The sequence below is a fragment of the Zonotrichia leucophrys genome, chromosome 3 (assembly GCF_028769735.1).
Source record: "Zonotrichia leucophrys gambelii isolate GWCS_2022_RI chromosome 3, RI_Zleu_2.0, whole genome shotgun sequence".
In the NCBI taxonomy this organism is placed as follows: domain Eukaryota; kingdom Metazoa; phylum Chordata; class Aves; order Passeriformes; family Passerellidae; genus Zonotrichia; species Zonotrichia leucophrys.
The window spans coordinates 41,526,511-41,545,658 of NC_088172.1; the positions used below are offsets into that span (position 1 = coordinate 41,526,511).

The 19,148-nt window shown below is 38.1% G+C and overlaps 1 protein-coding gene across 1 annotated transcript in view; it reads left to right on the forward strand.

Moving 5' to 3' along the window:
* The first annotated feature begins 576 nt into the window (after nucleotides 1–576).
* Nucleotides 577–19,148, forward strand: part of RFX6 (regulatory factor X6) — a 32,778-nt gene continuing 14,206 nt past the window's right edge. Inside the window, exons 1-7 of the mRNA XM_064706897.1 lie at nucleotides 577–745; nucleotides 945–1,101; nucleotides 2,657–2,780; nucleotides 4,041–4,102; nucleotides 10,848–10,925; nucleotides 13,496–13,523; nucleotides 17,013–17,120. Of these exons, the coding sequence (XP_064562967.1) occupies nucleotides 577–745; nucleotides 945–1,101; nucleotides 2,657–2,780; nucleotides 4,041–4,102; nucleotides 10,848–10,925; nucleotides 13,496–13,523; nucleotides 17,013–17,120 (726 nt within the window). The remainder of the gene's footprint in view (nucleotides 746–944; nucleotides 1,102–2,656; nucleotides 2,781–4,040; nucleotides 4,103–10,847; nucleotides 10,926–13,495; nucleotides 13,524–17,012; nucleotides 17,121–19,148) is intronic.

Genomic DNA, 19,148 nt, shown 5'->3' on the forward strand with positions numbered 1-19,148 from the left:
GGGAGAACAGGGAGAGCCTTCTGCCCTGCTGGGACGAGGGGACCCTGCGGCCGCCCCCTGCCTCGGCCTCGGCGGGCCGGGAGCTGCTCCCACAACGGCCGGAGCCACCGCCGCCGGGAGTTAATCATTAAATCCCGGCGGATCCGCTCCCGGCCCGCTCCCCCGAACCTCCTCGGCCTTCAGCCGTGCCCTGTCCCCTTCTGGCCTGACCGAGCACGGCGGCGGCAGGGGAAGCGGAGGCAGGGACGGGAAGCGGAGGCAGGGACGGAGACACCTCCCTGCCGCCGCCGCCGCCTGTGGGCCCGGTGCAGGCGGAGCCCCGGGGCGGGCGGGCCGTCCGTGCCCGCTCGGAGCCGTGTCGCCTCCCTGGACCGCGCCCTAGGGCACACCTGTCCCCGCTGCCGCCCCCGCATCGCCTCTCCTCCCCTACTTGGCGGCGCTTGGCCGACACGGCCTCCGGCCGCTTAGCAGAGTCCCGGCCCACGCCTCAGCCCCCGCCCGGCCGCTCCCGTCCCCTCCCGCCGCCCATGGGCGCCGCCCGCGCAGCGCCGGGGCAGAGCCGGCGCCGCTGAGAGCATGGCCAAGGGACCCGAGCAGGGGGACGCCTTCCTGCACCTCCCGGCCGCGCAGGCGGCGCCCGCCGAGGCGCAGGAGGAGCGCTACGCGGGGCTGCTGGGGCCGAGCTTGCTGCCCTGCGCCCGGGGGGCGCTGCCCGAGCCGCCGCTGCCCGCCGGCGTCAAGGCAGGTAAAGGTGGGGAGCCGGCACCGTGCCCTGCTCGGCCCGGCCGCGGCGGGCACCGGCAGCGCCGCTCGGGCTCCGCGGGGCCGCGGCTGTCGGTCGGTCCCTCAGCCCGCGGCGGGCAGGGCGGCGGGCGGGAGGGGCGGCCTGTGGCGGGACCGTAACGATGCCCTCGGGCCTCTCTTCTCGTCCCCGCGGCGCCCAGAAACTCGGCTCGGCAGCGAAACCCTCTCCTCGGAAGAAGAGGATGCGGATGCCCGCGACGGCGCGCTGACCTGCTCCGACCAAAGCCCGTGTTCGAAGAGGAGCATCACGCAGATCATGAAGGACAAGAAGAAGCAGACGCAGCTCACCCTGCAATGGTAGGGCTCCAGAGAGACCCCGCTGCCTGCCCTGGGGGCTCCGGGACCGAGCCGCCACACTCAGAGGGACTCTTCTCTAACAGCACAGCCGGCGAGGAGGGCGGCATCTCTTTTAGAGAGAATTTCTCATTTTTGGGGTGTTTCGTTTGTTGGTTTTTGTTTTCTGTTTTTGTTTTGCTGGTTTCTTTTGAATGAGCCTCATCTACAAATAAGGACACCCGTCCCCAAGTTTCTGAGTTTTGAAATTATCGAAGGTTTGTCACTTAATAGAAGTCTTGGTCAGATTCTCACACTGTGTGGCTATCAATGAAATGTATCATCAAAATGTAGAAAGGAAACATTATTTAAGAATTGCATTTGTGAACAACTGCTTTAATTATCCTTTAAGGCTGTGACAGTTAGATTTTCACTGTCCTATAATGCATTTCTTTTTCATTATGTTCTCCCATCCACTGAGGCCCTAACTTTGGTTTATTTTGTCTGGGGAAAAACGTTAACCAAATAAGAGGTCAAATTCTGCAGACATTAATTGATAAATGTTTATATTAAAATACACTTGACATTAGGGAGGAATTCTGTTGAATTAAATGGGAACTTAATAATGAAATGCACACTGTCAATAGAGATATTTTTTCCTTCTAACTGAAAAATTAGACTAATCCAAATTATTCAGTTTCTTATTCTAGTTTACTTCTGAGTGTAAATAGTTAAGGATTTAAGTCTGGTGAGTCACTGCAAAATTATTCAATATGCAGCTCTTACTACCCAGTATTTTCTTACAAATTTGTGTAATTGGAGAAACAAATTTATTGCACATCATCCCAGGAGTAGTGAACAATGTAAAATGATAAAGAAAAAACCCAACAGGACAGAGGAATACCCAGCTGCTACAAGGGTTCTCTTCAAGTGAAAGCAGTCAGGTTTTTGCTTCAGTTTTAAAAATTTTACTTTAATGACCATCACTCAGCACTTGTATTCTGCAAACTGATTGGGAAGATACATAGAAATTCAACTTCTTTAAAAAACACTGTTCTTTGTTTTTCCCAGTGTGGTTCGAAGCATTTCCATGTCCAGAGTGGAAATTAAAAAGCAATACAATGGAGAAAAGAGACATTAGCTCAGGTGTTGAGGATACAGTGGGACAGAAGATGCAAGTCCAGGTCCCTGGTCTTAAATCCTGTCAAAGGAATGACTTAAACACAGGTCTTTCATAGTCTAGGTAGGACTCTTATTTTCAAACTAAGTCTGGCTCTTAGGTGGTGATAATTTAGTAATTTAAATAAAGCAAAAAGGTCCAGACATTGAAAAGGACTCATTAAGAACAGGGATCTGGCTCCAGGTTTTCCATACTCTGCATCTAGCCTAAGTACCAAGTGTGGAGTCTGTCTGTAGTGCCTGTCACGTTCAGGAGAAACTCATCTGTGTGCTCTGATGGAACTCTTCAAGAAAATTAAAAAAAGAACAACCAAAAAAAAAAAAAAAGCAAAAACTGGGAAATGCAATCTGGAGAAACGACATGTTGCTTCTTACTCTGGCAGTTTCTTTCTCTACACAGGCTGGAAGAAAACTACATTGTATGTGAAGGAGTTTGTTTACCTAGATGCATCCTTTATGCACATTATTTAGACTTCTGCAGAAAAGAGAAGCTGGAACCTGCCTGTGCTGCAACTTTTGGGAAGGTAATAAGTAAATGCCTTAATAAATTGTTAGATCAGTTGTTTGGAAGAGTTGCAGTTCAGTACACCTGTATAAGAATTCTTCTGAAAGTAACATGTTTTCTACTGCTAATGTACATGGAATCAGACTAACTATAACTACACTGTCTCCTGTGAAGGCGTTTCTTAACATCACCTTTAGGAGATTGAAGATGAAATTCCCTTTAATTTATTATTGTTTTTACAAAAAAAAAAAAAAACCAAAAAAAAATGCATTCTTTCTGAGTGCTTCTTTTCTTTCCCTTTTTGTTCACGTTCTTTCCACCAGATCTAACATGGAGGACACTTATAATTATACTAAGGGCAGTGTAAGGTGAGATGTGACACAGGCAATGCTAGTAGAAGGGGAAAAAGAAGTTAATAACACAAAGAGCTTCCAAATGAAAAATTGTTGATTCGTTCTCTTTTCGACCCTTCTCTACAATTAATCCTGAAGTGATTTAATGTAAGAGAGATGTGAACTCTCCAAATTAAATCCTGACTGTTTAGTGAAACAGGAAACCAAAAATGCTTCAAGGATCATCTTTTTAAAGCAGTACTGATCTAGTAATGGTTTATACATAGCAAAATGCATTAATTTAATTAAATAATGGATTTGATGGATTTTCTGGTTCATAAAATGTTAATTTCCTATTTTATTCCTCTTGAACTGGATATATGAAAAAAGTGGATATCTAATTTTCATATACAGTTTCAGTATAAATGAGAAAGACAATAGGTTCCATTTAAACATTATTTTGACAGTGATCTGTCTATTGGATGTATCTATTAGATCTACCTCTATTACTGAATTAATTTTTCAGATCACACTTTCAAATAAAAAAAAATAAGTTTCATTCTAGTTGTTTATCTTTGAAAACAGAATAGCTAGAGGGCAGAGTTTCCCCTGATTTTGTTTAAATCTCTGAAGCAAAAAATACAGTTGTACCTAAGGAGCTTGAACATAATAGGATTCTGGTGAAGAAAACTAGATTTTAAAATGTAAAAGTGAAATCAGAAAGGGAAAACAGGTGGGAAGACTGGAGATAGACAGCAAGGTGAACAAGGATGGAAGAAAGCCTACAGTGTGAAACATGGCCTAATGGTTTATGTTGTGCCCTAAGTGTCAAAAATGCTAATTCATTAGCTACCTTAGACAACATATTTGCACTACGACTTTTCTATAAACAGATTGCTAAGAAAGTTTGCCAGCGTTAGAAATTAACGCAGTTATTTTCTCTTTAGACCATTCGCCAGAAATTCCCTCTCCTTACCACAAGGCGGCTCGGAACAAGGGGCCATTCAAAGTAAGGCACAATTACCTGTGTATCTGCTTATAGAACACATTTTAGGAATCATCTGTGTTTCCATGTCTCCTTAATATGTGCTAATTGGCAGGGGGGTTTATTCAGATGGTACACTGCATGTGATAACTTTCATGTACATGTTGAAACTGATGCTCAAACTCAAGTATTACAATTTGAAAACACTGCTGCATAATTTTTAAAATTAAAATTATTAAGCTTCTAAATCTTGTCAATGCATTTATGGACCCATGCATATGTTGCAAATACATGTCAAAATATTAGATATAAAAATCATTTATAATACATGACTTTTTATAGCTTCTCATCTTTCCATAAATAGTGATTTTATTTCTCCTTTGCAAGCCTAACAACTTTCATTGTGTTCTCTATGTAACAATATGGGTTCACCTAAATACATCACCAGAAAAAGCATTGTTTTAAATTGAAGTTAAGGTATACTTCTTCTCTTTGTTGTGGGTATTTTATAAAACTTTGAAAAGTACACCATCTATAGTGCAGTCGTTTCATAAATAATGTATCCTATTAATTTGTATATTTGATCTGTAAAATATTAGGTCATAGGTATAGATCATAGACAACTCTATATCCCCTGGTGCTAAAATTTTTATTAGTTCTGGTTCTGGAATTTGTGCTTTTGGCCATGAATAATTTAGTGTAAAACTGTTGTGAAGAGTGGTAATAACATATTCCATCACATCCATTTTGCTAATTAATAAGATAGAAAACCAGAGTATTGATAGAAATAGGAGAAAATATTTGAAAACAGAACATTCAAACATTCTGTTTGTTTGGGCAAACTCTTTATTTTGAGCTACTTAGCCTTGAAAGACAAAGTTACTCTTGTCTTTCAGTAGTTTATAAGCAAAACTCAAAACAAAAGGAGACTGAAAAGTAAAAAATCTACAAGACTCGTTTTCCTAAGTGCTTTGCAATATTCTAGAAATGTCTGAAAGATAATTTTTTTATGGTCATAGTTTTGGGTAGTTATTAAATGTTGTTATACTTGGTTTTCTTCCTGCCTTAGAAATACAAGAAATAGCTAGTTATTCCACCTTAGTTTTGCCGAAGAATGAATGAGATGTCATTTGTGAATTGTAGGTATTGTTGCAGAAAAAATGAAGGTGGGGAAGAATTTAAATTCAAATTCTTTGCAAAGACATTTTGTTTCTTGAGCATGCCTCGAGCATTTATTTTAAATAACCACTAATAAAACATAAAATCCAAAGGAAATACTGTCTTTGTAGAACATTATTCCTTTTTTTGATATTTTTTTTGTTGGTTTTAACAGAGGATAGTTCTTGTGTAGTGTCTCTCGCAGTCTTACAAATTTGTAATCCATTCACCTCTTTTAGGAGACACTACACAGCCTGAAATGTATAGAGGAAAACTGGAACTGAGGTTCACATCTCTTTTTTGGGTGACCTATAGATGCTGAGTAGAGGTGTTTTGAGGAGAGCAACTATTAGGAAGGTTATTTATTAGGAAAAAAGAGGGATTTTGTGTATTGTCTGCTGTGGTGAACTTAAGTTGTGATTACAGGCATAAGATGGTGTAGACATAGCTTTGCTGCTGGTGTTCTGTTTAAGATTTTAAGAGATCTGGCATTCACAATCTGTGCAGGAATATTTGACAATGTGCTAGTTCATCATTGCTGTGGTGAATTCTTAGTCAGGTACATAACCCAACATATTTGGTGAACTACTTAGTTACAATGAATGAGATAATGCAAGGGAGGAGTCTCTCTCATGCTCATTATATATCTGACATAACTAACAGACTGACAGACAGGATCCAATGAGGATCCAAACTTCCAAACATGTCCTGTGTCTGCATGGTTTAAGCACAATAAGTCAACCTTTATTAAGTAAATGAGTATGTTTCAAATGTGTATATAGCTACAAAATTGATTGTATTGGAACAGGTGTCACTGTAGTCCTCTTTTCTTAAAGACATGAAACAATATTAATATAGAAATAACGCATGCCCAACATTTCTTTGGCAGATTCCATATCCCTGTTGACCTTGTTGGTATTATGTGCCATATTTTCATATGGATTAACTGTTCTTGAACAATTTCCTCAAAGAACTGAGGCATCATCAGGTTTTGTTTGAACATCTGGCACTTGCTGTTCTGTATTTTTTCATCAGTTTTCCTCAGAGACTTTTCTTATTCAATTCTCATTTCTGCTGAGATGCACTTATCTTGATCTTGCTGTGCTAAAAAGGACCTCACAAAAGACACAAATGACAATATTTCCAGTTCAGAGATCAAATATAGCAGCAACCAGTCATATAGAAGTGTCAGTATGAATATTAGAATTATAGAGGCATAGAATGACAGAATGGTTGGGGTTGGAAGGGGCCTTAAAGATCCTCTAGTGTAATCCCTGTGCCACTTTATACTCAGCCAGGTTACTCAAAGCCCCATCCAATCCAGCCTTGAACACTTCCAGGGATGAGAGATCCACAGCTGCTCTGAGCAACCTGTGCCAGCACCTCAACACCCCCACTGGAAAGAATTCTTTCCTAATATCTAATTCAAATCTACCCTTTTTAGTTTAATGATCTCTGATAATCAATTTTTCTATCTGTGGTGTTTTGGGCCTTGTCCCCCTTGGAACTACAGACTTGCTGAGAAGTAAATGAATTTCTGATTTCACCAGGTAGCAGTTAGTCACACAAATGTTATTTACAGAAGTATTTCCATTAAATTAATATTAAAGTTAAGGGACTGTTCATCAGTTTCAATAAATTACTAGTTCTTCTCTTTTTATGTTAGCATGGACTCCAAATGTTACAAGCTGTTTCTGAGTCACTGAGACTAGTAGGAGAGTTGTTACTAGCAATTAAGTAATATTTTTTAAAGCACAGTAGTGTAGTGACATGGTATTATTTCTGTCACTGCTATCTTTATTACCATATAATGCTAGCTGGAGCAGTATTAGCACTCAGTATTCCCAGCAGTGATGTTTTATATAGCAATATTGCCCTGCAGCTCTGATCATTGTCCAGGACTCCACATGCTGCAAAAGCATAAAAAGGAAGAAGAAAATTCTTCTCCAATGGAATAATTGTTCTTAAATTTAGAGAAAAGTTAATGTCCTGTGAAAAAAAAGTGCCTTCCTGGATGCTTCAAGCATACACAGCAATCTGTTGTTAGGGTCTCTCTGTGATCAGAAGAAAGCAAAGAAAATAATTTCCTTTTCCCATCATCTTCAAGGTGGTGGAAATGGTTTTTCTCCCACTCTGAAACAAGCTGTTTCTGACATCCTCATGAGCATGAATTGGATTTGAGGGAAAGCTCCTGCACTAACATATGGAATACAGTTGCTGTTGTAAGGCATGAGATACACAAATGTTAGTTCTTCCTCGGTTCCCAAACAGCATTTGTCATCTCTAACTCAGGGCAAAGAATAAACTTAAAAGTGAGTCTGGTGATTCCTAGAATTCAAGTCAGAATCTCTTTCTCTGTGTTTACATCCAACAACCCATTTGTGCAAAAGTGTCAGTACTTAAATTCATTTAAACATTTGGCCAAGAAGGTCCAACACATTGCACACGATTTTGTTAACAAAATATGTTAGTCTCTTGTGCCCATGCTAACACTACATAGCTGAAAGGAAGGGAAATTTTCTGTTTTCACTCTGCTGAGTGAAAGAAGATGCAGCACTATAAATACTGTAAGCTGCTCTCAGATTAGTGTTTCATCAGCAACAGTTCTCTGTTCTGAATCCACCTTTTTGCATGGGTAATTTTGAACATACCGTGGTCAATGCTAGAACTCAGCTGTGACTTTCACAGTACACAAATCACCTGAAGCAGCTATTTGGGAAAACGTACAAACTGCTCAGTCCATACACACGGGAAGACTGTTTGAGCTCAAGTTACAATTTAATTTCTTTGTAGACTTTGATCAATGATGAATCTTAACTTTTATCCATCATGTCTGAAAACTATTATCTTATTTATTAAGAGTGATTTAGTGGGTTAATAAAACTGATATGGCAGCTGGCCCTGTGATAAGAAGTTATTGCAAGTCCCTGAACAGCTTAAGCCTATCATTTCCTTATCAGCTATCATTTGTGTCAGTGTATGCTAAAATCAGAGCTACAAGTTGGGTAGGAACATATGTTACAACAAACCACTGAAATGAAAAGAGAAAAGTAGTTCAGTTTGTTTTATAAAATGTTTGTTTCAAAAATTGAGAGTAAATTCCTTGTAGTAACTGATTACATTTTGTTAATTACACAATAGAAATAATAAATAGTAAAGTAAAAATATACTGAACATACACAAAAAAATATACACATAAAGAGATGGAAGGCATTTGAAGTTGTAGGTTAAAGATGTTGTTAGTGTGTGTGGTATGAGTATACCACTCTCAGCAGGGAGCCCAAAATAATCTATTCAGCTAATGGCTTGTAAGAGAATAATAATCTTTATACCCTGTTACTCTATGGAGGATGCCAGACAGAGCTTGAAAAGTAAAATTATATTATTTTTAATAGTTTTGCTGTTGTGAATGACAAACTCTGTTTTTTAGCAGCAAAAATTCACATTATTGAAGAAAAATGCACATTATTGAAGAAAAACAGAATGATACCTGCTGTACCTTTAATACACACAGTATATGTACTGAAAATATCTATTCTCTACATAGCAAGATGTCTCAGTGAAAAATTCTGATATCCTGGGACATTGCAGCAGAAACAAGTATATTGCCTACCATTGCATACTTGAGAATCTAAATCATACAACAGTTCCTGTTCCTTGCCCAAATATATTAATATTAAATTAGATGTGGAATAATCTAGGTATTGAATCATAACTTTGTAAAGAAGTAATGCTTCTCCTTGCCTCTGGCCCACTCCAGCCTCAGCTGGAGGGAATGCTAAATTTATGGTGAAAGTGTGAAAGTCTTTATTTTAGAATTTTTAAAATGCTATGTTATTGAAGCTGGGAGATTTAAACTGTTGGAATGAGACGTGGGCAGCTGCTTGCTCAAATGGCCAGTGACAAATGGGCAGATAACATTGTTAAAGAGGCAGTCACAACTCTATTCTGTTTTTTGTCCTGTTCAATGGACACCCTTTGCCATATAAAGAGTACGTAAATGCTGTCATTTCAAAGAATCCATATCTATATATTTTCAATACCTCTTGTCACAGTATGGAAACAGGGGAGACACTTTTAGCTTTCCTAGGGGTTGACAGGTGATCTAGCAGTGTTATGTAGACTCACCAGCTTCAAAAAAGCAGAAAAAGCAATGGTGCCACATTCTGTCGTGTTTCTTGGCTGTAAAATCCCGAATGCACACAACAGACTGTCCAGAAATAGAAAAATTATTTCAGCTGAGATTGTTGCAGCTACCTAGGCTAGGCAAATATATCATCCTAATGAACATTTTCTTAGGCATAATTTGTATCTAATGCCTTTAACCAGCTTTGTAAATATAAAGCATGTGAGGGTTTTGTTCTTACCTGTGACAGTTCCATACAAGAACAAACAAAATATTGTGGTCTTTTTTTTTTTTAATGGTCTTCACCAGGAGGAGCAGAGATGAGATGAGATTAACAGTTTTGTTGATGTGTTCTATGAACTATTTGCTGGGGCTTTGTGTCTTAAGAATGTATTTCTTCAAGCTTTTGGGGAGTTTGAGTGAAATTGGTGCAATGTGTTGCAAAGTGGTACTTTGAAGCAGCTCAGTTAAACCAGCTGCCATGGTACTTTCAAGCTAATATTAGTAAAAAGCAAATGAACCTTTGTATTCTATCCATAGCATTCTTAGACAAATTTGGTTTAACACAATCAGTTTTTAAATCTATTCAGTGGAATTTATAAGACAAGGCCTATCAGCTTTGATAGATGAACTCAAGCAAACTTTGCTATGACTGCTAAGGAAAGACCTGCCCCCAGCTTGCTCTCCTGCCCTTCTCTCAGAGGTCACTTATTTTATAGCAAAATCAGTGGAAAGCAGTAAGTAGCTACTGCACAGCCAGTTTTCTTAGCACCAACGCAACATTTTTTGCCTCTTTGGTGTCTTTGGTTAAGGTGTTGGGTGTGAGTTCTGCAAAGCCTGAGCAATAGGCATGTTTCCTTTTTCAGTTTCTATTTGGGAGCAGTAATGTCCAGGAGAGCACCAAGGGAGACAAATGTGGATGAGAAGTACCTAAATGGCTTAATAATTCAGAGTTAGCCTACAATCTAACAGAAGAATGGATGGATGACATATTATCATTATTAGTCATAGGTGACTGAGCACTAAGTTGTAAGGTGCACTTGCAAGCTATTTTCAATTGAGAAAGGCTCTGAGGGACTGTCTAAATGTAACGGTGGCAAGCGAGATAAAATGAACCTAATAGATCAAACCCAGCACCCTTTCAAACAAATGAAGTAAAGTGTAACAGAAGGCAGGTTAGGGAAAAGAAATGTAACATGTTTCTGGGTTTACTGTTCTAGCTACATTCTTCTAGTAAGAGAGAAAATATTTTAATTTTAACCATAGAATTTGGATCAAATCATGACAGTACTCTTTTCTATGAGACTAGATTTTGTTCTGTGTCTATGAAAGGAATTGTTAGACCCTGTTTAGAAAAGTTTTCAGAAAGCATTTAAAATCAGTCTGACAGTTCCCTTTACTTTCAATTTGGCAGATTGGTTTACTTGTCACTCATAAATGCTCCTCTCTCTTTTTTTTTTTTTTTTTTTTTTTTTTTTCCTGCAGATATCACTATTATGGAATTGGCATTAAAGAAAGCAGTGCATATTACCACTCTGTGTATTCTGGAAAGGGCTTAACCAGGTAAAATAATTTCTGAGACTTAATCAGTGAAGGTCTAGCTATAATCTTCCCTTAGGAAGGTATATGTAGGACTCTAATTTACTAGAATTGCTGGTTATCTAAGTGCTTAAAAGATTGATCTCTATATTTTGATAGAGTCTTCCAGTTTGACCCCACCACAGTCTTTGTAGAGCTGTCAACTTTTAATAGCAGAATATTTGTTCAAGTTTATGTGAGGGAGCAAAATCCTATTTCCAGAACACTTGCCTAATTTTGTTTGCCTGTGTGTCACCCTGTGAGTTCTTTCCCCAGGACAGCTTTCCATTATGAAACGTCTGGAGAATGGTGTGAAGCTGGCACCTGTGGGGCAGGAGGGAGGGGTCAGTGTAGATTAATATTTACAGGTCCTTTGACTGGCTAATATCAGTTTAAACCTAACCCAGGAAGCTCTAATTATATTTATTTAAGGGACAGCTAGCAGGATCAATACGTTACGATAGCTGCCTGTTGGTTTGCCAAAGATTAATAGTTCGTAAAACAAATGTCTCTGTTCACATATGGCTTGAATGACGGCTTTCATTGTCTGTGGCAGTATACCTGGATAAGTGGGGCTCTGAGAAAGGAAAGGAATAAATGAGTTTATAATCACACATAGAAAATTCGACTGGTGGCAGATTTAGGTCATATCCAAAGAGACCTTTTCCAGGCAATAAGACAAGTGTACAAATTGAGGGTAATACTGCCAATAATGCTTTAAAAGGGAGGGTTGTCTCCACAGCAGTACTTAGGGTGAAATAGATTAGAATATTCTATTTATTTGTCTGATATGTATCCAGAGCTGTGGAGTGTTGCTGGTACACAGTGCATTTTTCTTTCATAATACAGAATTATCTTGAACAAATCTTTCATATTGTTGACTCAAAGACAGTTATTTTCACTTAAAAGAAAATAATAATTCTTGCTCCTCAGCTTTATGTCAGGCAGGTACAATCTAGTAGCAATGAGTGCAAAGAAAGTGGAGCTCTGCAAAATTCCCCAAGGCTGGATTTCTGAAGGTATACACTCACATGAAGATGGCATAGATACGTTCTAAGATTTTCAGGACTACTCACTAGATTCACTAATTAGGAACCTTTTATTTGTGTTAGGACCTGTATGAGATGTTGAATTTTCAGGGTCCAGCAGTTCAACTGCCTCCCTATCTGAATTAAAGCAGAAGATCAGATGCTCATTTTTCACAGTCTGGCCCACCACAGTAGCTGGGTTTTTCTGTGTGAAGAGAATGGTGCAGTTGCTTGGGATTAAGAACAAGCTTCTGGATAATGAAAGAATCAGGCAGTGTAGGGATTCAAACTCCCAATTCCTGGCTGCTGCATATAGTGATCCTTAAATATCTCCTTTACATCTTTTCTAGTCCTTGGGGTTCTGGAAGAGCAGTGCTAGCTGATGCTGCCTCTCATTTTTGCTGTACATGCAGTACATTTTGCTGAACATGTGGAAATCCAGGGTCCAAAACAAACACATCTAGCCTTGAAGTTAATTAGATTCACATTGTAATCAGCTGAGTGATGCCTTCATTTATACTTAACTCTCAACATGCAAGGGAACTGTCTAGGTAACATATGCTGGATTGTCATGTGGTGGGAACTGTCAGGCTCCTGTGCCAGGCCTGGGCAGGAGGAATTCCACAACTGCTCAGCCTCTGGATTTCTGAGAGCATCTCAGAGAGCAGGAAATAGCCAGGGAGCATCTCAACAGCAGGAAACAATGATATTGCCACTAATAATTATGAGACTTCATATTGCCAACAGTATCTTATCAGTTGGCAGCTAGTGGTACAGGAAATAACAATAATCAAACAACATTTATCATTATACTGACCCATTAGAATCACTATTATTGCACATTCTCTACTCTCATAGTTATAATTTAAAATGCTCTTTCTGATTTCTGCAACAAAGAGTTGTCTGATACTTCAATGACTTCATTGGCAAGCTCTCAATTGGACTCCTAATAGGACATTCACTATACAGCCATATATGTTTGCCAGTTAAGGAATCTTTTATCTCAGAAATGTATGTCATTAGATCAAAATAGTAGTGTAGTGAAAAAGAATGGGAAATCACTATGATTTCTTAATTTTTCCAAGAATTTTGAATTTTTATATATATATATATATGTGTGTGCGTGTGTGTGTGTGTGTACTTTTTCTACTCTGAATTTATTAAGCTCTATTAAAAACTGCATGTATTTCCTTATAAAGACACTATGGACTTGCACCTATGCTACCCTTTTGCTGTTTGTGAACTGGCAAAGATCCAAACAAAACCATGAAACTGGATTTTACACTTTAGTGTTTAGTCAGTGGTCTTAATCTTCATGTTTTATAAGACATTAATAGGTTTCCTGTTATCCCTAGGCATTTGAAAATCAGTGGAAGAAGTCAAGGGAAAAAAAATTATTAAAAACCCATAAAAAACTGCAATTGCATTTAGAAAAATGTGATAATTTTTCTAATAGATCATACATCTATATAATCTCTACAAATGTTCTGCCTAGGAAAAAATAATCAAATGTGTTTACTTTCAAAGGTTCTCTGGAAGCAAGCTTAAGAATGAGGTAAGTGCTGTAATCTGTTTCCTTTTACTTGTTATAATACAAGTATTATGTGACCTGTGATTTCCTTCATATTTCTTTCTTTGAAAATTGCAACACTATTTTTCATTAAATTTTAGACTGCATAACCTTTTTTAACAAAGCTGAGTATTTGTTCCTCCAAATATTCAAAGAAAAATAAGGTTGGAAAACATCTTTTAGAGTTCCCATTGCAATCCAGTTAGCCATAACTGTATTTAAGCAAAGGACCAAGCTCTAGCTTTATTTTTTTTACATGTTAATTTTGCAGGAGGGCTTTTTCAGAATCTTGTATGCCTGACTGAAAGCTGAAAATAATTTTTTTTTTTAAATAAACTGAAATTTATGCCTCCTAGTCAGTATTGCCTTCTTCTATTTTTTGCTCTTCATGACATTTTGTTCTTATGCCTTTTGCTTGCTGGATGTGACAAACAGCAGCTTTGACTAACTTCATATCAGCCTTATAGCCTTCCACTGTACTTGTTCTGATTTTACTATCTTTAGAGCAAAATAAATCATAAAGTGTTGTAAATGGTGTGTTTCCAATTGCTATTGGAAATATCCCTTCTGATGAACCCTGCTTTGTTGGTTTTGGTTCTCCAGCCCCCCTCAAGTAGTCTACATTTTTATTACTGTATACTATGGTATAGTCCCTGTCATTCTGGTCATATGAATAGTAGAAAATTATGGATTATTGTATATTAAAGGTTAAGGGTTGCTCACAGTATTTTTATATGGTGCTGAGTTCAATTGGCATGGAATATCCCGCATCCATATTATTATCTCCTGAATCTGCAAAAGGACATAGGGACATCTCTGCTACATTGCCACAAAAAATGTCTCTAATGTGCAGTACATGTTGAAATATGACTGGAGGTGTTTGGGATACTGCTAATTGGCACAGGCCAAAAGAATGCCAGAGGCCATTCTAAGTGATACTCTTCCAGTATTGCCTGGGAATGTTTCCTGACACCATTTAATTTACTAGACTAAATATACCTTCTGTGATCAACTGATACACAGCAAGCCTTTCACCTTTTTAATTTCCAGATAAGCAACTCCTAGCTGATAGCAGGCATTTTTATTTGCCCCTGAGAGTGTAGTTTTCCTCTATTGATTTTCATCCCCCTTATTACCATTATCTCAAAGCCATCCATGTCTTTCTACATGACCTCTTGGTCTTTCTCTGTTGATGATTTCATCAGCTCATGTCAACCAGTTTGATCTATGAAATGGTCAGTCACATCAGCCCCAAGTCTGATCTTTGGGAATTTTCACTTCGATCCCTTTTCAACCCAGTAGTTTCCTTGTCAACAGAACTTGTTAGCATTTCAGCCAGAGTCAGTTTCTTAAATATTTTTACATTCTTTTACTAATCCCCACTCTCACCAGCATAACTGATCATTTCCCATGGTGACACCATGTCAAGTATTTTAGTGAGGTTCAGATAGATTAGATCTGTTGCATTTTCCCTGTGCAGATAATTGGCTATCTTATCAAAAAAAGATAGTGATATACCACGGGATATCCCCAACATATTAATGAACACTACTGAAGCATTCATTTGTTGAGAGTTTTGAGATGGAATATATTGGGTTCCTTTGGCATAAATGAATGCATATTTTCTTCCATCTCTGATGTGGCATTGGCAGTCTGTCTTGGAATTGACAATCCCACAAATCTGTTTTGTAATCTGTCTTGTTTCTGACCCAAAGATCCTCTGTTCTCCCAGAAAAAAATGTTCACAGATAAGTTGGTGGAAATAAATGAGAAAGGTCACATCATTGTGAGTTCTTGATTGTCTAGCTCAATATTGTCTGAAATTTTTCAGGCAGGTCTTAAGAGAAAAAAAGTCTTTAATGGTCAAAACTGAATTATAATAATTTCAGTGTACTGAAATTTTGGCATTATATTTTCATTAGTGTGAACATCCTTTTTCATTTGCTTGAAAGTACATGCAATTAGGTATTCCAAAAAGATTTACAACAATTGCATAAGGTGTAATTCTCAGTGGGAACTTAAAGACATTGAAAAGATGTTAAAGCACTGATTGTCTAAATATACTGAGTAAATGGCATTTGAATGAACACTTATTGAGTGCCAGGGACACTGTTTACTTCTGGTATGTTTTATCACATTTTCTAGTATTCTCTCTGTAGGGGGAGATATCAGCAAATTCTTTTATCTAAACCAGTTAGTGCACCATTAGAGTCTGCATGGTTAATTAGGCAGATAATATTGCTGTCATTATCTTAATGTTAAATGGCCATTAGAAACAGATGGCATTAAATTGAAAGGGCAAGTGGCAGCAGGTTAAAATATTAAGCCTAGAACTGAGGCACAGTTAAATAAGTCCATTAGCAAGGTAAAAAACATTGCTGATTATCTTCTCTAAAACCTCCCACCAAAATCACTGCCTTTTTTTAAATGAACAAATCCCTTTTAATCAGAGCTTTTAATATATTTCATGGGTAATTGCATAATAAAATTAGAATTACTCCTGTAAAAAAAAATACCCTCCTTATTGCATGATAGGCAATTATAACGCTATAGAAGTATTGACATGAAGAAGTATTAATGTTTCTAAATTTCTGCAATTTCTTTTACTTAGAGCTTTATGTGTAATTTAATAGTAGATAACACAGGCAAAATTCGTTTACATGATGTATGCTTTTGTTTTTTTGCTGTATGTTTTGTCAGACATATCACCCTATAAAAATAGGGCTATATTTATGTTGCATAAGTCAGTTACAGGTATGGTTTTCTGAATTTAGTATTTGAGAGAATTTCACTTGAAAATAGCCTCCAATTTATATGTCAACATTTACAGAAAAATAGTCACATTTGCACACTTTTACACTATATGTTGCACTATATACCTACCATTCCTACTTCAGTGAAATTTACCTGTAGGTAAAGGGGCAGGAAAAGGTCACGTCCAGTTCCATTCAAATGCCTTATGCAAGATGATAAATTTCATGCATTAGTACAGAAGGAGTCTGTATAGAAGCAGTAAGATTTTCCACAGGAATACACAGAAGGCCAGCTTGTAGCTCTGCACACTAACTTTACATAAGGACTGGTTAGGCTAAAATAGAATGAAGGGTTTAAGCCAAATGGTCTTTAGATTTGAATGCAGTCCTATGAGCATAACTACAGTTCAGCCAGTAAGAGCAGAACTGTAGCACAGATTGTATTTTCTTCTCTTGAGGATGAGGGTTTCACCTTAATCATAGCATTTGAGACCTGAAGAGTGTTCTGTGGAGGTTATATGTAGACATATATTTAATAACCTTCCTGAGCTGGGGTCCAGATCTGGATAAGCATCAATAGTTTTGAAGGATTATCTGAATGCAAGTATTGTGGAACCTTGAGAGACTCATTAAATTATATACAAGTTTAGCACGAATTTTTGGTTTCAGATGTAACAGTATTAGCTATTTCAATGTTCCTGGTTTTTCCCTTCCTTTTCAGGGTGGTTTTACTCGTAAATATTCTCTGAGTTCCAAAACTGGAACACTCCTCCCAGAGTTTCCAAGTGCTCAACATCTTTTGCTTCAAGGGTGCATTTCTAAAGACAAGGTAAAAAGTGAGCTCCTTCTCCTCTGTCTAAGAGATCAAAAATTTGCCACAGAATGTTTCTTCATATCTTAGCCTTTGAGGTATTGACATGAAAGAGCCAGAAATGTCCATAATCAAACAGAGGTGACTGATTTATAGAGGGGGCAAACCTTTACTAACACCGATTAACCGGCTTTCCAATGGAAAGGTGGTTGAATTATTTACCTATTAACTGACCCAGTATTTTACAAACTGATGGTATGTAAGACGGGGAGAGCAAAACAAACAAATAACTGAGAGTTGTATTCTTTACAAATGCCTTTGGATTTAAGGTAAATTTTGGTCTGATTAGAACAGAACAAATAATTCACAACAAATAGATGAATTTTACTGTCTTTCATTAATTATTTGAAAAGCAGCTGAAAACCTGAACATGTTTGGGTTTGTTTTTAAATTCTTTAAATCATTCGATCAATACTAGGTATTACTTACCCTAAGGATAACTCTTCAGTTGGAAATACCTCTATGTTTTATGTCTTTGACTTTTTTACTGTGTGTTACATCTGTGTTGTTTCTTGTCCCCTTACAAGCTTACGTTGTGCTAAAAATCCTTTGACAGACATTTTGAACTTTTCAATTTAGTCTTCAGTGCTGGTGATAATGGTGACTGGTGAAACATGTTATTTTGAGAGCCTCTCCTCCTAAGCTTGTTCTGAGAAAGTAGTGAAGCCTTGCATTCCTGTAGGGAGAAGCTAAACAAAAGGATTTCCATCTTAGCTGGAAATCTTATAATTCATAAAGAAAGCCCAAGAACTGATATACTTAGCAGTGTGCACCACCTGCTGCTATAGTCTCCATCAGTGAAGTGACACCTCTCATATAGACAGCATTCTCATTGAATTTAAATCTGACAAATGTTTGAGGTTCCTTGGAGACCCAACACAGCAGTATAAACAAACTGATTTTTACTGCTCCAACAATGGAGAAAAACTGGCAATTCATTCTCTCTTCGTTTTTGGCTCAGCAGCATTGTGCATGACTGTCTGGGGGCAGACTTGCCGAGTTATGAGGAGACTGTGGGAAAGATTAATTTCTGTGTATCCTGAATTCTCTTGCCTTGCTGCTCTTTTCTCATTTCTTGTTTTCTTATTTCCTGTTTTCTTTTCATACTGCCTTTTCCCTCCTTCAGCTTATCTGACCAAAGGTTATTAAAACTAAGATATTTAGGTACTCTGTTGAAGACAGCCCATACATGAAGTTTGATTCCTGCATTAAACTCTTAAGGAGTTGCTTGCAACTCAGATGTCTGGAGAGCCCATAAATACAGCAGTCTGCACTAAAATAGATGGATAATTCCTGCATTTAATATTTCTGGAGAGAACTTACCCAACTGTTATACTTCCATCAACTCCTTTCAAAAACAATTCTTTAAAATGCTCTTGAGTCTCACACTTTGCTATTGCTTTTCAAAGATACGTAGTTAAGGAAGCAGCTCTGAAAGTCAGAAAGGTCTGGTTTCAAAGAAATCTGCATCCTGAACCTATTGCAATAAGATGCAACCAGGATCATTTGAAATCTGATAGTGGTTTGCTGGAGAAGTTAATAAACTATAACAAACCTTCTGTGACTCAGGACAAAGAATGGTTTTGCTAGCCCTTTTCCTTCCTTAAATGAGTTTGCATATTTCTTATAATTTGCTACAATTTAAAAAAATTACTACTTTTTTTTTTTTTTTTTTTTTTAATACGGAAACACTCCATTCAGATAAAGTAGCTTGATGAGATGAAAGGCAGTTGTGCTTTTAAAAGTTGAGTTCATGTGAGGCAGTGATTAAACTTTGACCAAATGACTGGCAGCTATTTTCTCATTTGTCCAGCTAGATGATGTTTCAGAACACTCACAGACGCCTATAGTAGCCTAATGATTAACTTGCACTGCTCTTTGGGATTAATCTTAGCTTCAGAAAGGTGAATTTACTTTACCATCTGACTGACTAATCTGGCTATTGCCTTACTTTATTATCCACATTTTCACAGTATATACAGGTTC